A 27,810-nucleotide genomic window follows, 5' to 3' on the forward strand; every position below is an offset into this window, starting at 1 on the left:
CTAGGAGTATTGGGCTGAAGGATGATATTAGCATAGATTAGATAGTAGAAGAAACGTGTAATAGATAAATGTAATTAACATTGATGATTAAATAAAAGGAGTATTATTTATGAGTAATGTTACTGTCTTATGTTAATTGTTTAACTATTGTTTCATTTTGCATGTTTTGACTTCCATAATAATTGAGTTTATTAAGAATAATCAAATTATTCAAATTGTCCACAATCGTTCATATGTTGGAAGTAGATATGAATGAAGATTGTCATGAATTGGTGTGTAGATTGTCTAAATGGTTTTAGACATAGCAAAGGGTTGCTGCAACATTCATGAGTGCTTATGAACTAGTTTTGAGCATTGGAACAAACCCGCGCTTGCTGGAATCACCTTATGGAATATGATATAAAAGGGTGATCGCAAGACGATAATATCATATAGTCTTAAAACCTAGATATATGGTTTGTTATTTGTTAATTGGTTGTACATTGATAATGTGAAAATGCATCAGTAACTCGGTGTTATAAAACGCATTGTTGTGTATAGTTGATTAATGAATAAGTAAATGCATATAAGTCGAAGTTTATCTGTAACTTTTATCCTAAGAGGGTAAAAGCGATATCTCGGCCGCTCGATGATTTGATTTGACTTATGTGCCGGGCCCGGTCAGAACTGAATTGATGTGTTCGATTAAGTTCTATGTCAAATAAATCAGAGATCGAGAAACCTAAATGCTAGACTAATTATTCCATAAAATTGTCAGCATGATATCTAATAGAGGACTGTACGATCCCTTATCTAAAGGACAAGATTGATTAGATCAGAGTTTGACAGCGTCTTTGAGAGCGACGATTGCAAATCGAATTGTACTTGTGCATATAGTTACTAGACTTATCCAAGTGGGAGACTATTGGAATAGTGTCTAAGGCTGCAACTATATTAGGCAAGTATTTGACCCGATTGTGCATGGTCCTTTTGGGTTGCCTTCACCATAGCAACTTGACAGGATGATTTATTATGAGAGAATAAATATTATTAATATATTATGAGAATAATATAAGGAATAATAATATTGTTATTTGATTAATATAAGTCAGATTAATTAGTATTAATTTGGTGACTTAAAGAGATTAATTAAATAAGAGGGTATAAACTGTCAATTGTTTGATAGTTACACTTTGGGCTGTAAATCCTTAAGGGATAGAGGTTGGACGAATTCTAGGGCTTGGGATAGCCTCAAATTTGTCCAATGCTTATCTTTGGTAAGGATTAGGATTACTTAGAGCTTAAGTTATCCAATTAGGGTTTAAGGGTGAAACCTTAGGAGCCTTACAAGTATAAATAGACCCTTAGGGCAAGGGAAATCGGCACCTCTGCTAAAGCAAAGAAACCCTGGCCGAATTCTAATCCCTCTCCTCTCTCTCAAATCATCCTCCTTTCTAGTTGGTGTTTGTAAGCCATTAGAGGAGTGACAATTGTGACTCTAGAGCTCCAAGACAACAAGATCAAACAAGAGATTCAAATGTAAACTTCTAGATCTGATTTTGTATTGTTCTTATACTCAATTAGCCATTAGAAGTCTTGGATTCAATGCATGTTTAATTAGAGAAACCTAGATCCAAGCATTAGGGTTTGCATGTGCACATATGTAACGCCCGTACATCAGGGCTAGTCAATTTAGAGACGATAGGCGTCAAAAATGACTTTTTGATGGAAGATTGTCTAGAAGGATTAATCTTAACCAAGTTGTAGTATGTCACACCCCGAAAACCGAAGGCGGAAACATTTCCGGGGTTGACTCCACGTTGAGTATCAAATCCAATGTACATAGTAAGTAAAGTAGATCAACCATTACATTACATATATGAAAGTTTTACATTTGTTTCAAAAACTAAAGTTATACATGTGATACGTAGTATATATAAACAACACGAAACGAGTCTTCTGAGAACTCCGTCTTCGCCAATAGAGATCGTCGGGTACCTGTCTAATGTGAACCTGAGAATACAAGCGGTTTGAAAATCAGCATAAAGCTGGTGAGTTCATAAGTGATTAGTTTTTCTGAAAATGTACAAGTTCCTTTGGTTTCCTGAAAAAGTGGTTATCCAAGAAAATCCCATATTTTCTTATGTAAAGTTAATTTTCAAATCCGAAAGTAAAGTAAACGATATACAATGAAAACATGATTGTTCTTGTGAATTGTAGTTCAGTTGTTTAACTTGTTACACTTTTCTAGTTACATACTAATGATACTCAGGAAGAACCCCATGTTCTCCTAACTATGTGTGTGTGAGCTGTTACCAGTTCTGATTATGTTCGGTGTCCTTCCCAGGAAAACCCCATGTTTCCCTGACTCTGTGTGTGTCTTTACTGGTTCTGGTTATGTTTGGTGTTTTACCCATGTTTCCCTGACTGTGTGTGTGTGGGTGTACCTTTACCAATTATGGTTATGTTCATTATTATCCATAGGAAAACCCCATGTTTTCCTGAATGTGTGTCTACTTGATATTCCGAAATGTACATTAGCTTTACTACGAATATAAGGCTAGTAAAAGAGTCTAAAGTGTTAATAATCTAGATTGCGAGTCCTTAACCATACTCAGACTAGATATGACTCGTGTCGGGGCCAGTATCCTTTTTATGACTTTCGTCACCCTTGAACCTTTCGGTTCGGTTGTAGCTAGCAGCCAGGTGTGGGATTGTCAGTCCCGTATAGATCTATACACTCAAGCCACGCTCTCCTACGAACGGAGATTCTGGTTACAGGGTTAGTCCTCCACTATCTCGTGCCGAGGGACGTGTTACCAAGGACGTGTCTCCAATCTTTAAGATTACTCATCACATCTCGCCTAGGGAAGTTGTATATATGACTAACTAGGTTCTATCGTACCTGTCCTTTACACTCGATCCTAGGTGTATTATTAAGGACGTTACACTCAAGCCTAGGTGTTATTTAATGATGACTGTCCTTTACACTCGATCCTAGGTGTATTATTAAGGACGATATAATTGATTTGTGCGCTGTAATGGTATTTATCTTTCACACTCGAATCTAGGTGTATTGTTAAGGATGTACAGATATTTTATGTTTTCTAATGGTGTCTGACTTTCACACTCGAACCTTAGTGTTTTATTACAGACATTACAATGGTTTATGTGCTTTATCGATTTAAGTGAGAACAATCAATCTAAAGAATACAACATATCAATATATATTAAGAATTGAAAATCGGATTAAAACAAACAACCCTGCAAGTTGAAACAGTTTGTTAAAAGGTTTTCAATTCATAAAATGTACAATTTTGAAACCATTTGATTAAAATCATAATTTTAAGTACAATCTATCCTTGTACTTTTGCTTGTATTCCCCCCCCCCCCCTGAAAACATTGAAAAACCATTGAAAAAGGGTAGGGGTATGAACTCACCGGACGAGAAACGTGACGATTTCGGATGCTAAACGCCGAATCGAGGCTTGATAACACGCAAGGTTCCTATGTAAAATGAAATGGCATACAAATATATCTAATTAGATTTACAAACTCTAATTAGATATGAAGTTACACTCCAACGAACGAAAACACCTCAAAACGGGTGTTTGGAGTGACCCGGGTGACATCTACGGACGGGAATTGAAGCGAGGGACTTGGGATTTGAGTTTACTCCCCAAAAGTAAACTTCCTAATTGAGTTTACGGCCTAAACACCCATTCCCCATGAGTTTACGGCCGTAAACTCATGGTGGGTGTGGTTTATGGTGTTTAATGGGTCTAAATGGGTCAATAACACTTGGAAATGCTTGGATTAATTTTTCCTAAGGCTTGGGATGGATTAAATTCACCAATTGCAACACATAAAGGAGTTTATGGCCTAGGCATGGGATCTATGGCCATAAACTCTCAAATCTCTTAGAATAGGTGCTTTTGAAGTCCCAAAATTAATCACATGTGATTCTAAAAATTCCTACAAACCTAGAAATGAGTTTTGGGCACCATATGACATGTTTTTAGGAGTTTACGGCCATGGGGCATGTTCTATGGCCGTAAACTCTCAAATGTGGGGTTTTGATGTTTTTAAAGTCCTTAAACTATTTTTTGGTAGACCCTATGATTTATTCCAAGGCTTTTGGTGGTGTTGGTTTGCATTCTAACACCTTAGAAGTGAGTTTACACCCTTGATTAAGGAGTTTACGACCCAAGCACAAGCCTTGGCTGTAAACTCACACAAATTCATCAAAATGTATTTTTAGGGTGTTCTAGGATTTACCACAAAGCTATAGGTTAAGTTTCAAGGCATTTTGACATGGTTTAAGGTGTTTAATCCTCATTTTTGAGGAGTTTACGGCCCAAGAAGGAACCTTGGCCGTAAACTCTCTTTTATCCCACAAAATTCATGTTAAATGTGTTCGAATTCCATTGTCCAATTTCTAAAAATCATATCTAAGGCTTGGTTGAGTCATGGAAGGGTTAAATGGCATAAAACCCCTTTAAATATGAGTTTACGGCCTAAGCACCATTCTGGGCCGTAAACTCATATATAAGGCTCTAACTCTTGTTTTGAAGCATTCTAATTCCATTTCTTAAAGTCCTCTAGCCATATACAAGGTCCAATTGAGGTTTGGAAGGGTTTTGTTGCTCCAAAAACCCTCTTTATATGAGTTTACGGCCTAGGATAGATCTAGGGCTGTAAACTCATGGTAATGGCCTTAATCCATAGTTTGAACTCTAATTTGAAGGCTAAAGAGGTTGCATAACTAATTAGGGAAGGTACCTTAGTGATTTGAAGCCTTAAACTTGAGATTTTGACCCTTAAATCTAGTTTGAGGAGAGAGGTTGGAGTGAAAGTTGTAGAATGGAGTAAAAGCTTCAAAATGGAGACTTGGATCACTTTAAATAGTGTCCAAGTTCGGGACACGATAGAATTCTACTCGATACCGGCGTTAGACGGGGCTTTTGGTCGCACCCGGCCAATTTGCCGTAATCCGATATGGCTGATTCTAGAAATGTTCCGATCATTAATGAGAGACGTTAGAATGAGTTCTAAAGGTATTAAGACACTTATTAAGTCATGATATAAAATAAAATTCACATTAACGACTTAATAAAACGTCGGAAACGGAAACGAAATCAGAAACGGCGATTGGATGATCGGAACGAGTCGCGAGAAAGGGTTTCAATTAGGGATATGAATTCCGGGTTGTTACATAGTATATGTCACAAGGTTTCCGTGCATATAAAGAACGCCAAAATCCGAGTTATAACGAAGAAGTTATGACCTGTCGAAGTTTCGCGACAGAACCGACACGACACAGCGCGACGTAAAAAGTGAATTTACGTCGGAGTGATATTTAGCCTTAGCGATCTAAACGCGAATCGAAGATCTTGTTGTTAGTAGCGAAACGACGAAAAGTTAGGCGAGAACGGACGTCAAACGAAGAAGTTATGAATTTATAACGAAGTTTTTCTGTCGCGGCCTATTAAAAATAAATAATAAAAATAAAGTCGAAATTAGCCGACGGAGTCTAAACGAAAGTTGTAGAGCGTAGTCTCACATTCGTGTGGATATAAAGAACGTCGAAAACGGAGTTCGTATGAAGAAGATATGAATTTCCGAAGTTTATTAAATAAATTTTATTTATTTTTAATCTTTTAATCCGGCATTATCCGAAGACGAGTCACCGGTCCGATCCGAAGTACGCCCCGCGTACTCCGAAGAGTGTCGACACTTCGGATGACGCATGCAGTGACGACTTCGGACGCTGTCACACCCCAAAACCAAGAACGGCGGAAACGTTCTGGGGCGGATGACGTCATGTGTAATATCAACAACAATGTAAAGTAGTAAACAAGCAACAATATCATCCATTGCATTAATAAAATAATTATTATACAATTGTGTTCTGTCAAATTTTGATAAACACTAAAGCATAAATCAAAATGAAAGATAAGTCTTGAATAAGCTCCATCTTCCTTTCTCCTTGCATCGGTACCTGTCTATGATGACCTGAGGATACAAGTAATTTTGAAAGCGAGTATCAGCTTTGAAGCTGGTGAGATCATAAGTATTTAGTGGTTTAATTTGTATGTAAGAATTTGTAAGTCTATTTATTGTAAGAATTTGAAAGTGTATATGAATTGTAAGTGTTAGAAAACCCTAGAATCCCTATGATTCCTTCTAGTATATGAAGGTGTCTTCTACCAAGACCTAACTGTTCTGTGTGTGTGTCTCTTGAAAGAGTATGTATTTTTCCAAAGTATAACTATCATTATCCAAAAAATATAGTTTGTACATTTATGTTTAAGTGAGGTTATCACTAAAAATATGTAATGGAAAAATTAACGTAGTACTAAAACGTAGCTCTAAAAGGACTACTACCGTACTAACTACCTTAAACCGGATTTTAGGCTAAGGCATTATGTGATAAATTGCACCATACTATCGACTGGTAACAACGACATACGAATGGTCGTAATAACGGAATGACGTTTGGCACCCGCAAACCTGCAGGTCCGGCTGTAGCTAGCAGCAAGGTGTAGGATAGTCAATCCAGTATAGATCTATACGCAAACTCACGCTCTCCCTCCAAGAGAATTCTGGCTACAACTCGGGACATGACATTTAAGGCATGCTCCGATACAGTAGATCACAATAATTAACGTATTCTCGTATATGTAATATAACAAACTGTTCTAGCTGTAATGTACGTGCTCTCTACCTAGCAAGTATAGTAATGTAATCGTTCTAGTATAGTTGTATATGTTCTCGTCCTAGTATAGTTGTATATGTAATGTACAGTAATGTTCTAGAAAGTATTGACTCATGAATGAACTGACTCATTGTATGATATCGCGTTCTAGTAATGGTTCTAGTATCTTCCTGAACTACTCATATGGTAGCTTACTAGTAATCTAAGTGGTACGTATGGACATGGATGTATACCCTTGCTACCCAAGGGCATAGGATGAACTGGAAGGACCTTTTATGAATTTATATGTACACATGATATATAACTAATATTTAAACGACCTTCGGACGAGTATCCGATATCCCACCAGACCACATCTCAAGGCGCGAAAAGGAAATAGGGTGGATAGCCTTCCTAAGTCTTTTAAACATTTCTTATATAACTATACATATAGAGGCATGCAATTTATAATATAAAAGCATAAATAAGTTTTGTAAGACATTTGAAATATAAATATTATTTTAAGAAAAGATCGACTTGATGTCAATCTATAAAACAATTTGAAGGCATAAGTTTGATAAAACAATTTAAATATAAGGAACATTTGTTTGAAACACAGTTGTAAATAAGTTTGAAATATGATATACAGAGTAAGAGGTACAGTGTAATAAGGAGTTTAAAACATATAAAATGTTTATAAAAATCATCTGAAGGAAACTGTTTGGTAAAACGGCTCATGAGTAGCCAAATCTTTTGAATGTTGTATATTAATCACATGTGATTGATGTAATAACTAGCGTAATTCTACTTATTAATCGCATGTGATTGATATAATACTAGCATGATTCTACTTGTATCCCCCACATAAAACATTTAAAATAGTTTAAAACATTAGTTAACGGGTATGAACTCACCTGCAGTAAGTGACTGGAATTGAACGGGCTGTTATCGTATGGAAGGATCGGACAAGTGCTTGGTGTCAAGTGAAGACTTAGACACACACAATGATCCTAATTACATATGAAGACATATGTATATAAATAATTAGAGATTTAATCACTAATTATACAAGTATAACATTTAACGCGAGGACAACGCTTTTGGTCAAGTGCTAGGAGGCTAATGGGTTGCAACAAAGGAGTGCAATGCCCCTAATGGAAGTTTAAGGTCTAATGACCATACTCATTGGAGTTTACGGCCCAGGGGAGTAAGCTCCTGGCCGTAAACTCTCAACCAAGGCTTAAATGGAGCTTAGAATTTTCACAACTCTAGTGGGGAATTGTTTCTAGGCTTAAACAAGTTTTTGGGCACCATATTGACTCCTTTGGGGAGTTTACGGCCCAAAGACCCTATTCCCTTGGAGTTTACGGCCGTAAACTCCCTTGGGAGGGTTATTATGGTGCTTTCAAGTCTCTATAATAACTAGGAACAATTTTTGGCTTTAGTACCTGGCTTTAGGAGGGTTTATGGCACTAAATGGTACCATTTTATGGAGTTTACGGCCTTGGAACCTTTTGGGCCGTAAAATCCCTCACAAATGGGGTTCTTAGTATTTTAACTAGTCCAAAACTCATCTAGGTACTTGCCCTAATAGTCTCTTGGCCTAAGGAAAGATTTAGGGTGTCCTTTGACCCCTTTAAAGGAGTTTACGGCCCAAGAAATACTCTTGGCCGTAAACTCTTCCACACTTGTGTTTCCATGAGTTTTCTAGGTTCTAATCATTTAGGAGTACATGCCAAAATAAAGTCTAAGCCTTAGGGAAAGTTTAAAGGCATTTTGGAACCTAAAACTTGGAGTTTACGGCCTAAGGAGCTTCTTGGCCGTAAACTCCCTTCTAGCCATGATTTCTAATGGTTTTGTTGGTAATAAGCATGAGTTTAACGCTTCTAGGTTTTTGTTTAAGGCTAAAGGGAACATTAGGCACTCATTTGTGCCTTCACTTGGAGTTTACGGCCCAAGAGATGTTCCTTGGCCGTAAACTCCTAAAACTACATGTTCTTGATTGATTTCTAGCCCCTAATGCTCATACATATCATCCTAAGCTAGTTACCTAACAAGGAAATAGGACTAGATGGCCTTTAAGCTTGATTTTGGAGTTTACACCCCAAGAACGTTCTTGGGCCGTAAGCTCCCGGATCTTGTATTTTGGACATGTAAATAATGTTATTAAGCATATAACAAGTATTAAAACACATCTAGGAAAGTAGACTCACAATCTGGGATGAAAACCCGAAGATCCGTGAGAGAGAAATTGGCTTTTCTCTAATTGGAATTCAACTAATGAACCAATTTGGTTCAGAATTCTATTTATAGTCTTGAGATTTTTGGCACAAAATATTTTTATTCTCGGAATGGATTCTAATGACCTAGAGAAATGGAATTACAGTGTTGCACAAAATCCTAGTGCATCCACTCTCCTAATAACTCCTTAGGTGTAAAACCCTGAAAATTGCCAAACTTATACCATAAGTCTGAATTTTCACTGCAACTGCTCTACTTCTATTGGCTTGATATGGTTTGATTAGATTGGAAATTTCGGGTTGTCACAGAGGCCAGTACGCCCCGCGTACTCCGAGGCTCCAGCCTCCTATAAATAGGATGCGAGGGCAGCCGGCTATTTTGCTAATTTCCTCTCTTCTCTCTCCCGTTTTGCATCGTTTTGCGTGCCAGAAATACCCCAAAGCCTCGGTATTATTCTCGAGCCCCGAGGCAAGTCCCGAGATCCCGAAGATCCCGAGAAGTGCGGTTCCCGAGTCGAAGCTCTGCCCGCGAGAAGTTCGATTTTTGTAGAGATCTTCCAGATCTGCTGAGGATTTCTACTTCTGCAAGTCGTAGTGCTGTCCGATCATCTTCTGATCAAGTGAGTGTATACTACCTTTCATAAACACGATAATAATACAAGTATGGTTTGAGTGTATTAAGTATATTGTTGTTTATATGTGTGGGTGTGTAGTTACTTTCTTCTAACACATAAATATGAAGTATTTGCTATGAAATACGTGCTATGTGTTTATATGTTATTTGTCTATTTGAGATGGGCATGGAAATTGGAGTTTTATACAGGTGTTAAATGATTTAAACTGTGTAAGTATTTATATCTACAAAATTGTTGGGTAGAACATAGGTAGATGGAAATTGTTGGTGACTATGGAGTTAGCGCCTATTGTATAAACCTTGGCGATGATGTGACTTCGTGCCTATTTGATGAACCTTGGCGACTATGGAGTTAGCGCACGTTGAGTAAACTTTGGCGACTATGGAGTTAGCGCTTGTTGAGTAAACCTTGGCGACTATGGAGTTAGCGCTTGTTAAGTGAACCTTGGTGACTATGGAGTTAGCACCAGATAACTATGGATTTAGTACTTGATAAGTAAGCTTTGGCAGTAATGGAATTCATGCCAAAAATTCTTACGAATGAATGAATGAAGGATAGTTGGTTCTTAGGGTAAAACCTTAAGAAGATAATGGGGATGGGTAATTGGGTTGATTGTTTGCTGATTAAATATAATGATTATATTATTGTGGGTTGAAAACCCTATATGCTCACCAGGCTCCCAAGCGTGACCCACTCAGTTTTCTTTTCATTACAGGTAATGGCACAAGGGTATAAGTTGGTGGACTTGACGAGAGATTTTGGGATTATAGATCAGTAGTTATAAATAACTATTGTAAGATCTATTTTATATTGTTTATGCTTTTGGTCTGTAACGAACATGACATCCCGAGGTTTTATTATTTAATGAAAATACATTCTTTTCGAGAAATGTTTTGATAAATGGTTATCATATTTTATTTTGGGAACAAATTCCGCAACCGTTTTCTTTAAATGATCACTCTGATTTATAAAACAAAGCATAAACAAATCGGTCTTTTCTGGCCGTGAAATTGGGGATGTCACAACATAGGAATGTTCATATGGCCAAAACCCATCATAAAACCCTAATGGGCCCAATGAAGCTCAATGGACTCTAATGGACCCAATAAAACCCTAATGGGCTCAATAATATTTTAGTGGGCTTAATAGGCCCAATAAATCCCTAATTGACCTAAAAGCCCAACAAATTGATAAATGGACTAATATTTGGATTGGAAAACCCCAATGCCAATAAAACCTTAATTTGGGAAATTAATCGGGACACACGGGAATTATTTAATAACTTGAGAAATTAAATAATAATCATTGGCAATGATTAATTTAAGCAATATTGGACTTAATGGATTAAGTCCTTAATGGGTTAAGTAGGAAACTTAACCCTAATCATCATTTTATGTGAAACCCTAATTTCACTTGGATTTATTATTGGACCTTTCATTTGGGCCTTGATGATTGGATTATAAATGGGCCATCCAAGATCAAGTAAATGGATTAGAATAATTAATGGGCTTTATGGTAAGGCCCATATGAGGAGTTGGGCCCAATTGGAAAATTGGGCCATAGATGGGCCATAGTTTGGGCCTTTATGATTATGTGATATTGGGCCATTAGAATGTTGAATGTTAGACTGGACTAAATGGTTGGGCCTTATGGTAATACCTTGTAAGGGTTTGGGCCCAATTTAGAAAATTGGGCTTTGATTCCTAGTTGGCTTTGGGCCTATGGATTGGGCCTTGTTGGGCTTAAATAAGCCAAGCTTGGGGTAATGTAGTAATTATTCAAGTATGTATTATGGTTATGTGTTGGGACCCAATTATTAATTAGGTGTTATTTTGGTGTTGACAGTTCGGGAATCTGTCAACCAATAGCTGGGGTTCAGCCTGCGGGACTTCAGCAGTGTGGGATTGTGTCTACGTGACTTCAGCAGTGTGAGGTGAGTTACCTTCTAGTAGCGGTGGGTCTACGACCACAATGTCGGCTCATCAATAGGAGTTGTATGATTAGATGATTGTCTCTGTGATATTCATCTATGTTTGCTACTATCTGATATGTTATGTGCTAGTATGATATGATGCTATGTGCTAGTGACAGTAGGGGAGATAGTCCCCAGATTACCGATTGATAGGGCCGAAGGGGTAGTCATGCCCAGCCATGCTAGATAGATTATGTGATATGTGTTATGTGGTAGTAGTAGGGGGTGAAATAGTCCCTAGTATCCGGTCGAGAGGACCGAAGGGGAGGCCAACACCCAGATATGCTAGTCAGTATCCGGTCGAGAGGACCGAAGGGGAGGCCAACACCCAGATATGCTAGCCAGTATCCGGTCGAGGGGACCGAAGGGGAGGCCAACACCCAGATATGCTAGCTAGTATCCAGTCGAGAGGACCGAAGGGGTAGGTCGGGCACCCAGATATGCCTGACAATATATGTATGTTATGTGATTATATGGTATGTGGTATGATGGGGGAACTCACTAAGCTTCGTGCTTACGGTTTTCAGTTTTGGTTTCAGGTACTTCGTGTTTAAAGGAAAGGAGCCGGCTTGATCGCAGCGCATCACACTATGGTTTTCCGCACATGAGATCTTTGGGATTACACTCTGATATTGTTTTATGATAAATGTTTGATTATTTCTACTCTGGTTTTGACATGACATGATATTACAAGTGTTTTATTACACTGTTGGTTTTATAATGACGTATTTAAAAATGAAATTTTTGGCCTGTATTTTTGGGATGTTACACATATATAAACTAAATTTCAATATTAAAAGACTATATCTTTCTTCTACTTATAAAGTTATGTTTTTAATTTTTAACATATTATACTTAATTTATTAGGTCTAATATGCTGTTATATGTAAGTCAGTATCATTTTAAAGCTACAACTTTTGAACAATTTGTATAAAATACTTAAATTGTTAATTTAAATATAACCTTATAGGATCAACTTAAATATAAATTTTAGTTCAACTTAAATAACCCAAAGAATATTTTGTAAATAATTAAAAAAAATGATAAATTGTAGTGTCTTTCTAATAATGATTATAAGTTGGTTAATAAAGTTAAATAAATATCAAATCTAAAGTGTAATCACAAACAAACTAAATTTCAATATTAAAATAATATTTTTACTTCTACTTATAAAGTTATGTCTTTAATTTTTAACATATTATACTTAATATATTAGATATAATATGTTGTTGTATGTAAACCATTATCAGTTTAAAGCTACAACTTTTGAACTGTTTGAATAAAATACTTAAATTGGTAATTTAAATATAACATTAAAGGTCAACTTCAATATAAATTTCAGTTCCACTTAAAATACCTAAATAATATTTTGTGGATAGTTAAAAGTGATAAATTATAGTGCTAAATACAAAAACTAAATTGTAATATCAATTTAACTAAAATATTTCTTAAATATATTTTAATCGTTAAAAGTTTTCAAATAAGTAGTTTAAAATAACTTGCAATAACAATAGTTAAAAATAACTCTATATAAATGATTATATTGTTACCTTTAAAATCAATTTTTTTTTTGATGTTTTAAATAATTAAAATGATAGAAATTACAACGTTAAGCAAATAAATTTTAAAAAATTAATTAACAATAACAACAACTATAAATAAAATTAAACCATATATATTATATTTAATTTTATCAAATTGAAGATAATCGTATATTATATCAACTTAGTATACCAATTATTATCAAATTAAACAACAATATTATTTTTATATTTAAAAATATATATATTTTTAAAGATTGCACTATAATCATAAAATTGAGTTTCATTTCTTTGCAACAAAACTCGTTAAATAGATTTTCCCATTTGCCAAAACAACAAAAAACTGAAAATGAGATAAATTGATCTACATTGAAACGATCTAACTCCCAAAATTAGGGTCAATTTTGTTCGACCTTTTTATCAATTAAAATTCCAAAAAACTTCATCATTCCAAAATCAAACAAAACCCCCCAATTGCACTGCCGAAAGAGCGGTGTTTTTACCTTTTCATCCTTCTTTATACACCTCAAGTTTTCATTTTTATGGCCTCTTCTGCGATAACACGATTCTTTATCATCTTCACTCTGCTTCCCATAATCACACATTCTATCCCTTTTGTTCTCTTTCATGGTAAGTGTTTCTCTTCCTTTTTTGATCATTGCATGCTTCGATTTGAAGCGTCATGGACTTTAATTGGATATTGCGCAAAATCCTTAAGCTGTTCTACAGTTTATGTATATTTATTGCTTATTTGATGAAAATAAGTTATGGTTTTTTTTTGGGATTTATGTTTACCTTGGGTCTTGCTTTGATCTTGTTCGTGTATCATTTGATAGTTTTATGAGATTTTATCGTTATGCATTGTTTTTAATTTCAAGACTCATATGATATCTTAGGTTTCAAAGTTCAAACCTATCACAAATAAATTTGCACATGTTTAACCTAGATTTGGTGGTTTTATGTGGCTATTAGGATAATCTGTTTATGTTGGAAATCATATTAATATATACTCTTGTTAATTCCATAAATGGAATACACCTTTTTATAATCTTTTGTAAAATTCAAATTGTGCATTAATGTTTATACTTTTTAGTCTTTTGTAAAATTCTTTTTGTGTAAAATAATATTGTTATAGCTTATACACTTATCTCTCTAAACAAACCGATTCTTGTGGATCTTCAAGTTAGAAATTAGTTCTATTGAATCTAATAGAAATATAATACATCACATAAACGTATATATGGTTACTTTGAGATACAATCTTGGTATTTAGTGGATTTTTATGTTCATTTTCAAATTGATTATACAACTTAAAGCGATATATTGTTAAGATAATTGTAAATTTATCTCTTCTTACCTAAATATTCAAATCTAGTTAATCAGGACTTAGTCAGGTAAGCTTTCCCCATTAAGTTCTATCTTTGTTACAACTTTGCCCTTGTGTATTTTTCCTTTCATTTCCCTAAATGTGCCTTCACTTTCTGAAATATTTTTAACATTGTTTATTCAACACGTAGCTTTATGGAAAAAGAAAGAAAGAGATAGGCTCTTAAATCATTAATTAGTTGAATCTTCTAAAGTTGTTTATTCATCAAACTTTTTATAATTATGAAAATTGTGTTCAAAGTTCTTGAGTTGTTTATATAAACTTTGTTTATAGGCATTGCAGATGGTTGCAGCAAGAAAGGAGTAAAAAATTTTACCGAATCTTTAAGCAAGTGGTCTAATACTCAAGGATATTGCATGTATGCTCTCTTTACTTAACTCTTAATTTAAAAAAAAAAAAAAAAAAAAAAAAAAAAAGCAAAGAAGAAGAAGCATTAAATGTTGACTTTTGCATTATGTGTAGAGAAATTGGAAATGGGGTCATGGATTCTTGGTTTATGCCCTTTGCTAAACAGGTGGTTTATCTTTATCCATCTTTTTATTACAATAGATTGTTTTCAAATTACTTTTCAAACATTCCTTTGTTTTAAAGAATATAAATTTTGATTTTGTGTTTTTGTCTTGTAGACAGAGATTGCATGTGAAAAGGTAAAGAAATAGATGACAAATCCCTTTCTTGAATCTTGATTTTATTTTTTGTGGTAATCCAAACTTATATATATATAATATATATTGCACAAATTATAGGTGAAGAATATGAGTGAACTTAGTGAAGGTTACAACATAGTTGGACTTTCCCAGGTAATGATTATCAAATTGGAATTTATTTATTTATTTATTTTTACATAAAAATAATTTTTCTGATGAAAAACAGACTTTCCATGCGAGAAAAGGTGTAATCTTGTTATTCATTTATATCTTTCATTTTTTTTTTCTATTACAAAATTTTCTTTTTGATTTATATTCTTATTAAGGCATTGTAGTCTGAAAAATCTACCAAATCGTAACATTTTATATTTTAATCTTTTTCTTATTAAGATATTTTACTTTGAAAAATCCACCCAATTACAGCAGTGAATATTGGTTTGAATTTGTAAGATATTGTTAAAAATTGATAGATTTTTCAAGTAAAATGATGTAATAAAAGTAGGATGCTATAAATATAATAAACAAATCAACAAAAGTAAATTGCTATTTCTTGCATTTATCCTTTTTTTTTAATTGTTTTTGCAACAACTTTGTCTCCATTAGTGGACTCTATCATTTACATTGCTTTTACCTTTTTTTATGGCATGCAATGAGATGATATAAATGGGACCCACATAAATGAAACTATTCAACTAAACCGAGTGGAAATGTAATAAATGCTTGTGATTTTTTTTTTAATTTTTTAATTTTTTAATTTTTTTTGTAGGGTAACATGGTGGGGAGAGGAGTTCTTGAATTTTGTGATGGAGCACCTCCGGTAAGAGCTTCCACAATGGTTGACTTGTGCTTTGACTAAAATATATTATTGCCACGTCATCTTTCCACTAGTTGTTAATCTCTTCCAATATATATATTTTTTTATGAATCTAATTTATTCATCATCATCTTTAATGAAAATGCCCAATAAGACATTAAAACCCCCTCTCATAATATTAAATACACATTTTTTTTGATACAAAATATTTTAATAAAAAAAATATTACTAGACATTAATATTTAAGTACAACTATTTCGTGTTGTTATTTGAAATATATATTAAAACATGAAGAAAAAATGTGTTATGTTATAGTTATAACTTATAAAAATAAAAGTATCATTGAAAATATTATATTATCGATAATCGTTGTAATTTTAATATTTCATAACTAAAATATTATTACATATTTAATAAATCAAAAAGCTAGTAAACAAACAACAAATATAACTGACACGAATTATGCAACAATAATTAACCGATTATAATTATAAATAACAGGTGAAGAACTACATATCATTAGCAGGTCCTCATGCTGGGGAAGCAGCAATCCCTTTATGTGGTGTAAGTCTTGAATATTCTCAACAAATACACTCTCATGTTGTGTGTGTGTGTGTGTGTTTGACCACAAAAGTCAACATAACTTTTTGCTGATGAAGATGAATTTTGCTTTTTGAAGTCGAGTTTCATATGCATTCTTGTTGATGATTTGATGGAGTTAGCAGTTTATAGTGATGTTGTTCAGGTGAGCTGAATTTAAGAAACACTAATATTATTTCCATCTTTCTTATTATTGCATTGTACTTTCATATTATTTTTAAAAAGGGTAATTTGGGGAAAAATATTGTCAAGTGTAATGCTTTAATATGAAATAGTTTGAAATCACACTACACTGCTATAATAATAAAGTAATCAAAATTACATAATAACTGAAAATACAATGCTATTATTATTATTATGTTAAATTTTCAACTTATAATTTTAATGAAAGTATAATATTTTAATTGAAATAAATAAAAGTATGTTGCTATTTCTACAGGAACACTTGGCTCCATCGAATTACATGAGGGTCCCCACAGTGAGTAAAATTACTTATCTATCCCTTCATCACAAGTTCACAACTTATGAACTAGAAGGACTAAAACGTCATTTTGCATTGTTAGGATCTTGATGCATATAAAGAAGGGTGTAAATTTCTCCCGAAGCTAAATAACGAGTTTGAAAAAAACGCTACATATAAAGAAAGATTCAGCAGCTTGCAAAATTTGGTGCTTATAATGGTAAGAATATGTACAAATAACTCCTCTGTTTTCGTTTTCAATGTACAACTTTCACTGCATGAAGTACAAGTCACTTGAAATGTGTTTCAGGGTGATAAAGATTCGGTTTTGGTACCCAAAGAAACCTCTTGGTTTGGGTACTTTCCTGATGGAGCTTATGAACCTATACTTCCAGCACAAAAGGTAAATCTTTATGCATCTATGACTTGTACTGTACAACCCATCAATGCATAGGGTATATGTATATCATCATTCAGTATAAGTGAGAATCCCAAGATCACTGATTTTTATACCGTGCATTAACGACTTGTACATTACAACTTATCACTTATTTATGTGTGAAAACTAAAAAGTATGAAACCGTGCATTGATGGGTTGTACATTTAAGATATGGAATCAAGGATTTGTACATGGTACAAGTCACTAATGCATACCTATGATTCTTGATTTTATTTATGTATTTATAGACGAGATTATATATTGAAGACTGGATTGGGTTGAGGACATTGGATGAGGCTGGGAGGGTCAAATTCGTAAATGTGACGGGAGGACATCTTGAAATAACTGATGATGATATGAAGAAATACATTGTTCCGTATTTAGTAGATGAAGAAGCAAAAGCTTCCCAGAATCCGATTCTGATAGAATCAGAATCGGATTTTGATGCCACGAGTTTTCTAAGCAGAAAACACAGTGGACAACAAGACCTTCAATTAAACATTAACATTTTACATCGCTTGTGATACAATTTCAATGTTTATGAATTATTTTTTTCGGTGAATATGTCTATATTTTAATATACTATGCAAAGTGGAGAAAAGATGCACTAATATTTAGCATTAGAAAGACATGTAACTTAGATCATGAAACTGTTAGATAGTTATGGATGGTTACAAAATGGGTGTGAATTGAGTTTTATGTTTCTTTCCAAATTTTGTATATGGAGGATAGATAATTGTTATTATAATATAGTTTAGATTACTTTGAATGGTTATATAGAATGTAAACAATATTTATGGGAAGATTTTTCCAATTACAATACCTAATGTACCTTTAGAAAATGCATTTATGGGGGAGCAAAACAAGTGGGACAAATAATGAGTTGTGCTCAATGATCCTTATTCCATAATTCGATGTTAGATTTTGTTGATGGAACTTATTCCACTTGTGAATAAAATCTTTTCTTTTGTTATTCACGAAGAACGACAAATGCTAGATTGGTAACAATGCAATCTCAACCTCAATGATGGCCTTTAATGTTATGAGTAACAATGATGATAATAATAACACATTTGTTCATTCTCCTAGAAATCAAGGATATAAGAACTTAGAAAAGGATTCACAAAATTGTAGTCATTGCAAGAAAACAGGGCGTACTCAAGACAAGTGTTATTGGTTACACATAGTTTTCCTCTTGGTTGCATAACATAATACAAATGAAATGACAATCATGCTAACTCTGTCTATGTTAATCACAATCTACAATGTAGTTTTTAAGTAGTAACACAAAATTTAAAAAAAAAAAAAAATGCTCCTCAAATGATTGAAGTTTTGACCTATCTTACTCAAAATGTGATGGAGATCATATAGATGATATGACAGAAGCATTTAAGGACAAACGAGAGAAAGAAAAATAGGTACAAAAGAAGTCCAAAACAAAACAAATAAAATGAAGTAATTTTTGATCTGTAAAGAATTTGGAGATGTGCGATATATATCAGACAGCTCTTAATGAGTTGAAGCTCGCCAAATTTTAGTTCATCGATCAATCCCCAAATTCTACTATTTAGGCCTCCAAATCACGATTTCCCCAAATTTTAGACCGTTTCCGAGATTCTAATTTAATAATGGAATATCATTTCTTAGATTTTTCATTTTCCCTTGTTTATTTAGCCGTTTAATTTCAAGAATTTATTGTTGATTTTAATTTTCCAATTTTTTCGTGCCTATCAATTTTAGCTCCACTCTATATACAAGGTCATTTGCAAGCCTTTAGAAACATCTTGAAGTTCAGTATTAAAATCCTTTTGAATATTTCTTATCCTTGCTTTTGTTTTGCATCAAAGTCAATGTGAATAACTAATTGTTGAATGTTCAAGAAATTTGGCATCCACGATGTCTGTTACCAATTCCTCTGAAAGTATTTTAGGTAGGTATCACATTTTAACTTTCTGTTAAGGACATATAAGTCAAAAGTTTGGATTTTAGATTTTAAACAAACTCGTAACGTATTTTGGATGATCGGAGTTTGTTTGTTGACATCTAGAAAATCGTTCATATGAGGGTAAGGTTAACCATCAAATGCTTATCCATGTGCATTTCATGGGAAATATTCAGCTCACTACTAATTTGTTTCTAAAAATGTTTTAGATGTACGTCAATTTAGATAGGGTGATCATGGATTTAGACTCAAGGTCGGCCTTTGGGTGGGTGGAATGGGCGATCACCCGAGGCCCAAAACTTTTAGGGGTCCTTTCTTGAAATTAATATATATGTTGTACATATTTCTAATTTCTTGGTTCTAAATTAAAAAAAAATCATACAAAATATATAAATATAAACATAATTTAATTCTTCATCTTGATTTTTTCTCCTAATCCATGAATGCATAAAAGATAAAGAATGTCATTCAAGAAGTACGAAGGCCCATTTTTTTTAATTTAATCCACTAAGGTCGATGACTCGTCTCAACTTCAATTATAAACATTTCAAAGTATTTTTAGATTCTTATATTTTTTTGGAATGACAAATCTAACATACTTTTACATTACTCCTAAATCCACATATGTCCCCAAAGGGATTTGAACCCTCGACCTCAAGGAGGGAGAACAGCTGATAATTGTAAGCCAATTATAAGCCATAATTGTCTAGAATTAGAGCCAGAATCGTCGATTTATAAAATATTGGAATTAAAATATAGATTGGTTACACCGGTTCGTTATATTTTGGAGCTAGTTCCTACATTAGTGCTAACTTTTAAAAAAATTAATTATAAAAATGTATTCTTATTTTTAATAATCAATATCTAAAAATTCACTTTGAAGAATCACAACGTTTTTTTTCATATTATTTAAAGTTATACAACATTCCGCTTTTAATGTGATTGTCTTAATGGTATATTTTAGGTGATTATCACATGGAAGCTAGTTCTTGCATAAACTATAACACAAATTTTGACATATTAAAATATAAGTCTTAGGCTCTATTTTTTTCTTCGTTAAATCCTGAATTTATAAAATGTAGTGATTTCATAATGATATTTGAAGTGATAAAATATTATTGATATAAATGTTGTTTTTTTTTTTGGCATGAGCGAAGCTTTATTAGGGCGAAGGGGGTGTGCCCCCTCGTGATTTTTTTTTGTTATAAATAGCCTTTTATACTATCATTTTATACATTAACAATATAAAATTTTGACAGTGGCCTCCCCGCTCATCAATTTTTATACATATTATACTAGTTTATAACCCGTGGGAACCACGATTATAAACTTAATTAAACTTTAATATTAAAAACTCAAAATTATTAATCACTTATTTTAAATAAATTATTCATTAAGAGATTTTTTAGTTATATAAAATTATAATCATTGCTTTAAATAAATATGTATAATTATATCACTTTATAATTTGTGTTATTTAATTAATTTCCGTTCTAATGTTATTAATTTAATGTAATTAGAGTGGAAAATTTAAACTTTGAAATTTGAAATGGAGATTCAATAGGTTAGAAAGTTGCATGCATTAATTAAGAGACATAATAGAGTGACACATGGAAAAAGAAAAATAAAATATGCATTAATTATGAGACCTAATATGATGATACATGTTAAAAGGAGAATAAAACTATTCTTTTATTAGAATAAGAATTTTCAGCCTCTCAATTCATATGTTGAAGCTCCGCCCCTTTTTTTGGATTAAATGCACTGTCTGAATCCAAATAAACGACTATTTTTTCATTTGTTTAAAAATAATAAAGTATCATTTCTTTAATAATAATTATAATATAAAAATATATAAAATAATCATTTATTTAATAACCATGAAAATTAAAAATATACATCACCACATTAAATAACTTTTATATTTCAAATAAATTAAAAGTAAGATTAAAAATATACATCATCATATTGTACCTTACAATGATTAACTATTTTACACAAATTATGGATAATTAATTAGATTGTTTTAGAAGAAGGTTAACGGAAAAAACAGTGCAAGGATTGCAATATAGGAAACATCATATGTTTCGAGGGTATTTTTGAAAAAATAGATATGAAACTACCACTTAATGCTAAGGATATCATTTTCCTAACTTATCTATTAGGATATTTTCTTAAAATTAAATAAAAAAAACAACTATCTACGTCTTAACACATTAAGTTTTCTAAACATCAAGTGCATTAAGTAAAAAAGATACGCATCCTTAATGTTCTTTGTCATTTATCAAGATATGTTGCTCTTTATTTCAAGGTGCATAAGCAAACGTACGATTAGTTTGAAACCTACCTTATAAGTTATAAGAAAAAAAGAAAAAATAAAATGGGCTGCAATCACACATAATGGTGTAGTGATGACTATATAGTCTTAGCAAAAAGCTTTTTTTTTTTGGCTAAAAAGACATTTAATTTTATCAATTAGACACCTTATATAATTTTTAAGATATTTTTATTTGGCTGAAATTACATTGTTTTCTGAAAAAGATAATTATAAATAGTTACCTACATGTTGACTTTTAATAAAGATATTTATAAAGTGTTCAAAGAATACCTTAATAGCAACACTATTTTTTAATGTCTATGGAAGGAAGTAAAGAAAATAAATTAAAAATGAAAATATTTATAAAGTGTTCAAAGAATACCTTAATAGCAACACTATTTTTTAATGTCTATGGAAGGAAGTCAAGAAAATAAATTAAAAATGAAAGTGGTAAAAATTACTTTTGGTAATTGGCAATATAGCTAATTATTATTTGTTGGACCAATTATCACCGCTAGTAGCATTAAGGTATATATATTGTTTTGGTTGCTTTATTAACCGGTCAATATTGAATGAAAAATATATTTTTATGTTTTGTATATTTATTTTTTCATTTTTAATTATATTTTATTTTATCATTTTATTATATTTTAGGTTTAAATATTTTTCATTCATTTACTAATTGTTTATTTATGTTAAATATTTAAGATATTTTATTTATAAAATATAAATTCAACTAATAAGTTTATTTTTATTTTTATGATATAAAGCAATAACATTTTCGGTCTTTTATAGCATTCAATGTTTATAAAATGTATTAAAATATTACATAGTTTGAAAATGACTAATCAAATACAAGAGTTTTTATAAAATATAAATGTTCTAAAAAGTTTGTCATGACGCATAATGGCTCAAAGGCTTGTATTTGTTCTTAAGCTTTGACAAAATGACATCCTAAATTATATATGTATATAAAAATAAATAATGATAGAAAAAATATATAAAAATATCAATTATATACAAAGTTTTCGTCTTGAGTCAATGTGGCTCGTCACAACTCGATAAAGGTTGAAGTTTGACATTGTCACCAAGTCACGTTTTATGCTATTTAGAACCTTGTAAAATCCTCTTTAATAAATGAAGGTTTTTTTTTGACACGTGTCAATCTTTCATTAATTTTGACACTTGTCATTTTGTGGTATTTTTTAAATAAATATTATCCACTTGTCAATTTTTTGTTTGTTTCAATTTTTAAAATTAAAGTCACATACTTATATATGTAAAGTATTAAATATGATATATATGATATTAAATTGCAATAAATATGTATCTTCTTTATTTTAAAGTTATACATTAAAAAATATTTTCTATTTACACTTTAATGTTTAATCTTTTTTTAAATTAACCCGTGTAATACACGGGTTTCACACCTAGTATTAGATATATAAAGATTAAAAAAAAACTTTCAAAAAATAAATTAAAGTTAATAAACTTATTTGAGCCCTAACCCATGTACCTGTCAACTGCCACATGAGCTTGATTATTTATAAATGTCAATCTACACACGCACTTGTTCATCCAAACACCCCACCCATTTTGACCTTTAGCTACCATATCCTCATCTCCCTCTCACAAACACAGAAGAAACGTGTACAATGAGTGTCGCTATTCCATGAGATCTATCTTCCTACCAACAAATTGATTTCTTCTACCTTTCTACTGTTAAATCTTCGAAAAACTTAGCACCACATCGAAATCAAACACAACCCCAAATAGCATTCCACCAAGGGTTGCGTTTTTAACCTTTTGATCCTTCGTTACCCACTTCAGTTTCCATTTATGGCCTCTGCTGCAGTAACGAGATTCTTTATCATCTTGACTTTGCTTCCGCTAATCACGCATTCTATCCCTTTTGTTGTGTTTCATGGTAAGTGTTTCTCTCTGTTTTTTGATCATCGCATGCTTCGAGTTGGAGCTTGATGATCAGGATGTGGATCTTGTGCAAAACCCTTGAATTGTTCTACTGTTTTTTGCATTTTTTTTTATTGCTTGCCTGAGGAAACTAAGTTACGGGGTTTCATGGAACTTCTTTTATTGCTTATCTTGGAACTTTTTGCGAGTCAACTCATGTGATGTCTGAGAGTCAAAGTTCAAAACCCTCGCACATAATTTACACATATTTTAACTTAGATTTAGTGGTTTTATATGTCCTTTAGGCTAATTTGTTCTTGTGGGAAATGATCTGTTTTTACTTTTTAGTTCAAAATGTTATCAGTTTGTAAAATTTCTTTTATGTATCGATCTTGAAGATAGAAAAGAATTCAGTCGAATCTTATAAGTTGAATCTAATAGAAAGGTAAAAAAAATCATATCACATAAATCTATATATTGGTCCATAAAAAGTTGCCATGTTTTGAGATACAATCTTAGCATTCAGAGGGTTTTTGCATGTGTTTTTTCAAGTGATCATCCAGCTTCAAGCTATGGATAGTTATGTAATTTCACACTATCTCAACTTACTTGAATATCCAAATCTGGTTATTTTGATCCTAAATAATTTATCAAATCAGTATCAGTTTCCCATAAATTGCTATAATTAGTTTAATTGCATATCTAAACACCCTCTTTTCTTATTAATATATTGTATTTTGAAAAAAGCTCCTAACTTTTTTCTCTAAACTTTGTTTATAGGCGTTTCGGATAGTTGCACAAAGAAAGGAGTCAAACATTTCACTGATCTTTTAAGCGAGTGGTCTAATTCTACAGGATATTGCATGTATACTCTCTTTAACTCATAGTTTGAATGTAACTTCTTGATAATTAAAAAAATGAATTACATTAATGAGACATTTGCATTATGTGTAGAGAAATTGGAAATGGAGTGTGGGATTCTTGGTTTATGCCCTTTGATGAACAGGTGGTTTTTCATCTTTTATAGTACTAAATCATTTTCAAATTATTTTCCAAACAATCCGTAGTTGTAAAGAAGATAAATTTTGACTTTAAATTTTTGCGTTTTTGTGTTGTAGACGGAGATTGCTTGTGAAAAGGTAATTAATGAAACTAATGATAAATACGTTTCTTGAATCTGTTTTTTGGGGTTTAGTGAACTTGTTTCTAAGTGCTTATATTTCCCATAACTTTTAGGTGAAGAATATGAGTGAACTCAAAGAAGGCTACAACATAGTTGGACTTTCCCAAGTAAGGATTATCAAAATGTTAAATTTTTTGGTTAACATGAAATATCAATGTACTTTGATTTGTTTGTGTGTTATAGCGTATGACTTTTATTTCTTTTTATTACTTTATTGTACTTTAAATTTCTTTCTTATTAAAGTCTTCCACTTTGAAAAATCCATCCAATTATAGTATTGAATTTTTTGATCTTTTCCTTATTAAGACATTAGACATTGAAAAATCTACCCAATTATAGCACCAAACTTTTCTTTTTTATTTAGATGATATTGCTATAATTGGTAGATTTCTCAAAGTACATTGCTATTTTTTGCATTTAATACCGAATGGAAAGGTAATAAATGTGGGCGATTTTTGTAGGGTAACTTGATTGGGCGAGCAGTACTCGAGTTTTGTGATGGAGCACCTCCGGTAAGTACAGTACACTTAGGGTAAAGTACATGACATGACAAGACAGATTGTGCTGTATTTGTCATGCATTAGACTGAGACTGATGTCAATGAGACAAAAGTTGCAATTTTTTGTCTCGTCCAAAAAGGTGGGACATAGACATGGACTTGTTCTCAATCTCTTGTTTGTGAAAATGACCTAAATGCCCTTCTCATCCTCATCCTCAAAAGAACCCTAGAAATTGGAACATTTGATTTTAAATCTTTGTGTTATAATTTGTGTTTATTATAACAGGTGAAGAACTTCATATCGGTAGCGGGCCCTCATGCTGGGGAAGCTTCAATGCCATTTTGTGGTGTAAGTCTTGAAATATTTTTCAAGAAATACACAAAAGTCAATATGAGTTTTTGTTCATGAAGATCTTCTTCTTTCTTTTTTTTTTTTTTTTTTTTTTTTTTTGCAGTCTGGTTTGATGTGCGTGTTTTTCGACAGTTTGATGAAGTTAGCTATTTATAGCGAATCTCTCCAGGTTAAATTTCACTACTTTCAAACTATTTTTTTATTAGGAAAAAAAATTGAAAGTAAAATGTCTTTAATAAGAAAGGAAGGAGTACATAATTAATAATTTCACTTGACCAAAAGTTTTATATGAAAATTTCACCAATATTACCTCAAATACAAAGATAAGTTTCAAAATCAATCCAAATCTTGAACACTCTTGATGATAAATGCATTTATTGATCCTTTCAAACATTTCTTAAACCTAATTTATTGTTTTTCATTCGAATTTTTGTCTGAAACTTGATGTTGCATATACAGAACCACTTGGCTCCCTCAAATTACATCAAGATCCCCACTGTGAGTAAAAAAAAATACTTATTTATCACTTCATCGCAAGTTCACAACTTATGAACCTGAAGGACTAAAACGTCATTTCGTTTTGTTAGGATCTTGAAGCATATAAAGAAGGGTGTACATTTCTACCAAAGCTGAATAACGAGTTTGAAAAAAATGCTACATACAAAGAAAGATTCAGCAGCTTGCAAAATTTGGTGCTTATAATGGTAAGAATATGTCCACATCTCTCCTCTTTTTCGTTTTCAATGTACAACTTTCACTGCATGAAGTACAAGTCACTTGAAATGTGTTTCAGGGTGATAAAGATTCAGTTTTGGTACCCAAAGAAACCTCTTGGTTTGGGTACTTTCCTGATGGAGCTTTGGAACCAATACTTCCAGCACAAGAGGTAAACCTTTTATGCATCAATGACTTGTACGTTATGTTACAAACCATCAATGCATACCCATGATCCCTGATTCTTGATTTTCACTTGTGTATGTGTACAAGTACTAAAATCATGCATTGTTGGGTTGTACGCTACCATCTATCAGATTTATTGATTCTCATTTATGATATGAACCATGCATTGAGTGTTTGTATGGTACAAGTCACCAAGGCATACCCATGATTCATGATTTTATTTATGTATGTATAGACGAGACTATATATTGAAGACTGGATTGGGTTGAGGACATTGGATGAGGCTGGGAGGGTCAAATTCGTAAATGTGACAGGAGGACATCTTGACATTACTGATGATGATATGAAGAAGTACATGGTCCCATATTTAGTAGATGAAGAAGCAGAAGCTTCTCAGAATCCGATTTTAATAGAATCAAAATCGGATTCTGATGCCACGAGTTTTCTGATCAGAAAACTCGGTGGACAACAAGACCTTCAATTAAACATTAACATTTTACATCGCTTGTAATGCGATTATAATGAATATTTCTCTACTCAAAGGGCCTATGTGATTTTATTAAACCCGAAAAAAGAGAAGTCGTTGTTCATGGTATGTTTGTTGGTGTTCATCTACTAAATTGCAAACACTGATATTTAGCCTTAGAAACACGTGTAATTAATGTGACAATTTACAATGTTTAATAATTGTTAATGTAATAATGGGTATTGCTGCTGTTAACCAGAGTTTCTAATGAATGGTTTTCAAGTTTCCAGCATCCATTCTCATTACTACAAAGCTATATATAGGGTTAGGCTGGTTCAAACCGATTTGAAGCCCCGGGCAAAATAAAAAAATGAGGCCCTTGGAGTAAAAAAAAATTAGTGAAGGAGGGTGAATTTTTTTTTGTTTGTTTTTTTAATGAGGCCCTTGTTATAAATTTATCCTTAAATCATTTTTGTAACGGTATTAGTTTGTTTTTTTTCCTTCTCATTACCACATAAATGTTTTTTCTAGACAACAAGTTACTATTTTAAACTTATAAAACAATGAGAAAAAAGCAAGTAAAGGAAAGGAAAAAACCTAGTTGTGAGCTTGTGATGTTGAGTTGTTTGTAGAATCGTTTTTCAACAACAAGAATAATGACTTTTGAATCGCTTTCTAGGCTCCAACAACAAAGATTTCAAGACTTGTGATGTTGAAGAAGTTATATACAGAAAAAAATAGAAAGAAAACACAAAAGTTGATTTTTTATTAGAAAACTAACATGAAAGAAGTGAGTACAAATAAAGAAATCGTACAATTTACACGAATT

The 27,810-nt window shown here is 32.4% G+C and overlaps 2 protein-coding genes across 4 annotated transcripts; both read left to right on the forward strand.

Moving 5' to 3' along the window:
- The first annotated feature begins 13,487 nt into the window (after positions 1–13,487).
- Positions 13,488–18,124, forward strand: LOC145094000 (uncharacterized). Of its 3 annotated transcripts, none has more exons than XM_079032255.1 (12): positions 13,488–13,694; positions 14,734–14,809; positions 14,914–14,965; positions 15,078–15,098; positions 15,198–15,251; positions 15,865–15,915; positions 16,414–16,476; positions 16,592–16,657; positions 16,952–16,990; positions 17,076–17,192; positions 17,283–17,375; positions 17,660–18,124. In XM_079032255.1, exons 1-12 carry the CDS (start codon positions 13,607–13,609, stop codon positions 17,933–17,935), a joined length of 996 nt encoding a protein of 331 aa, XP_078888381.1. In that variant the 5' UTR covers positions 13,488–13,606; the 3' UTR covers positions 17,936–18,124. The 3 variants fall into 3 exon arrangements, with proteins under 3 accessions (XP_078888381.1, XP_078888382.1, XP_078888380.1); XM_079032254.1 differs by having other exon boundaries at positions 13,492–13,694; positions 14,725–14,809; XM_079032256.1 differs by lacking the exon at positions 15,078–15,098 and having other exon boundaries at positions 14,725–14,809.
- Positions 18,125–23,238: 5,114 nt separating this feature from the next.
- On the forward strand, positions 23,239–27,236 carry LOC145094001 (alpha/beta-Hydrolases superfamily protein). Its single transcript, XM_079032257.1, has 12 exons — positions 23,239–23,597; positions 24,362–24,446; positions 24,536–24,587; positions 24,700–24,720; positions 24,818–24,871; positions 25,226–25,276; positions 25,550–25,612; positions 25,719–25,784; positions 26,075–26,113; positions 26,203–26,319; positions 26,409–26,501; positions 26,751–27,236. Exons 1-12 carry the CDS (start codon positions 23,510–23,512, stop codon positions 27,024–27,026), a joined length of 1,005 nt encoding a protein of 334 aa, XP_078888383.1. The 5' UTR covers positions 23,239–23,509; the 3' UTR covers positions 27,027–27,236.
- The last annotated feature ends 574 nt before the right edge of the window (positions 27,237–27,810 follow it).

The sequence above is a fragment of the Lactuca serriola genome, chromosome 3 (assembly GCF_051521515.1).
Source record: "Lactuca serriola cultivar US96UC23 chromosome 3, Lser_US96UC23_V15, whole genome shotgun sequence".
In the NCBI taxonomy this organism is placed as follows: Eukaryota; Viridiplantae; Streptophyta; class Magnoliopsida; order Asterales; family Asteraceae; genus Lactuca; species Lactuca serriola.

What these genes read in the sequence shown, in the direction of transcription:
- LOC145094001 (XM_079032257.1), top strand. Translation starts at nt 23,510, where the DNA reads ATGGCCTCTGCTGCAGTAACGAGATTCTTTATCATCTTGACTTTGCTT. An exon ending in CCCTTTTGTTGTGTTTCATG is followed by an intron (nt 23,598 to 24,361) that starts GTAAGTGTTTCT and finishes CTTTGTTTATAG; the next exon opens with GCGTTTCGGATAGTTGCACA. An exon ending in CTTCAATGCCATTTTGTGGT is followed by an intron (nt 25,613 to 25,718) that starts GTAAGTCTTGAA and finishes TTTTTTTTGCAG; the next exon opens with TCTGGTTTGATGTGCGTGTT.
- LOC145094000 (XM_079032254.1), top strand. Translation starts at nt 13,607, where the DNA reads ATGGCCTCTTCTGCGATAACACGATTCTTTATCATCTTCACTCTGCTT. An exon ending in AATACTCAAGGATATTGCAT is followed by an intron (nt 14,810 to 14,913) that starts GTATGCTCTCTT and finishes CATTATGTGTAG; the next exon opens with AGAAATTGGAAATGGGGTCA. An exon ending in AAAATTTGGTGCTTATAATG is followed by an intron (nt 17,193 to 17,282) that starts GTAAGAATATGT and finishes AATGTGTTTCAG; the next exon opens with GGTGATAAAGATTCGGTTTT.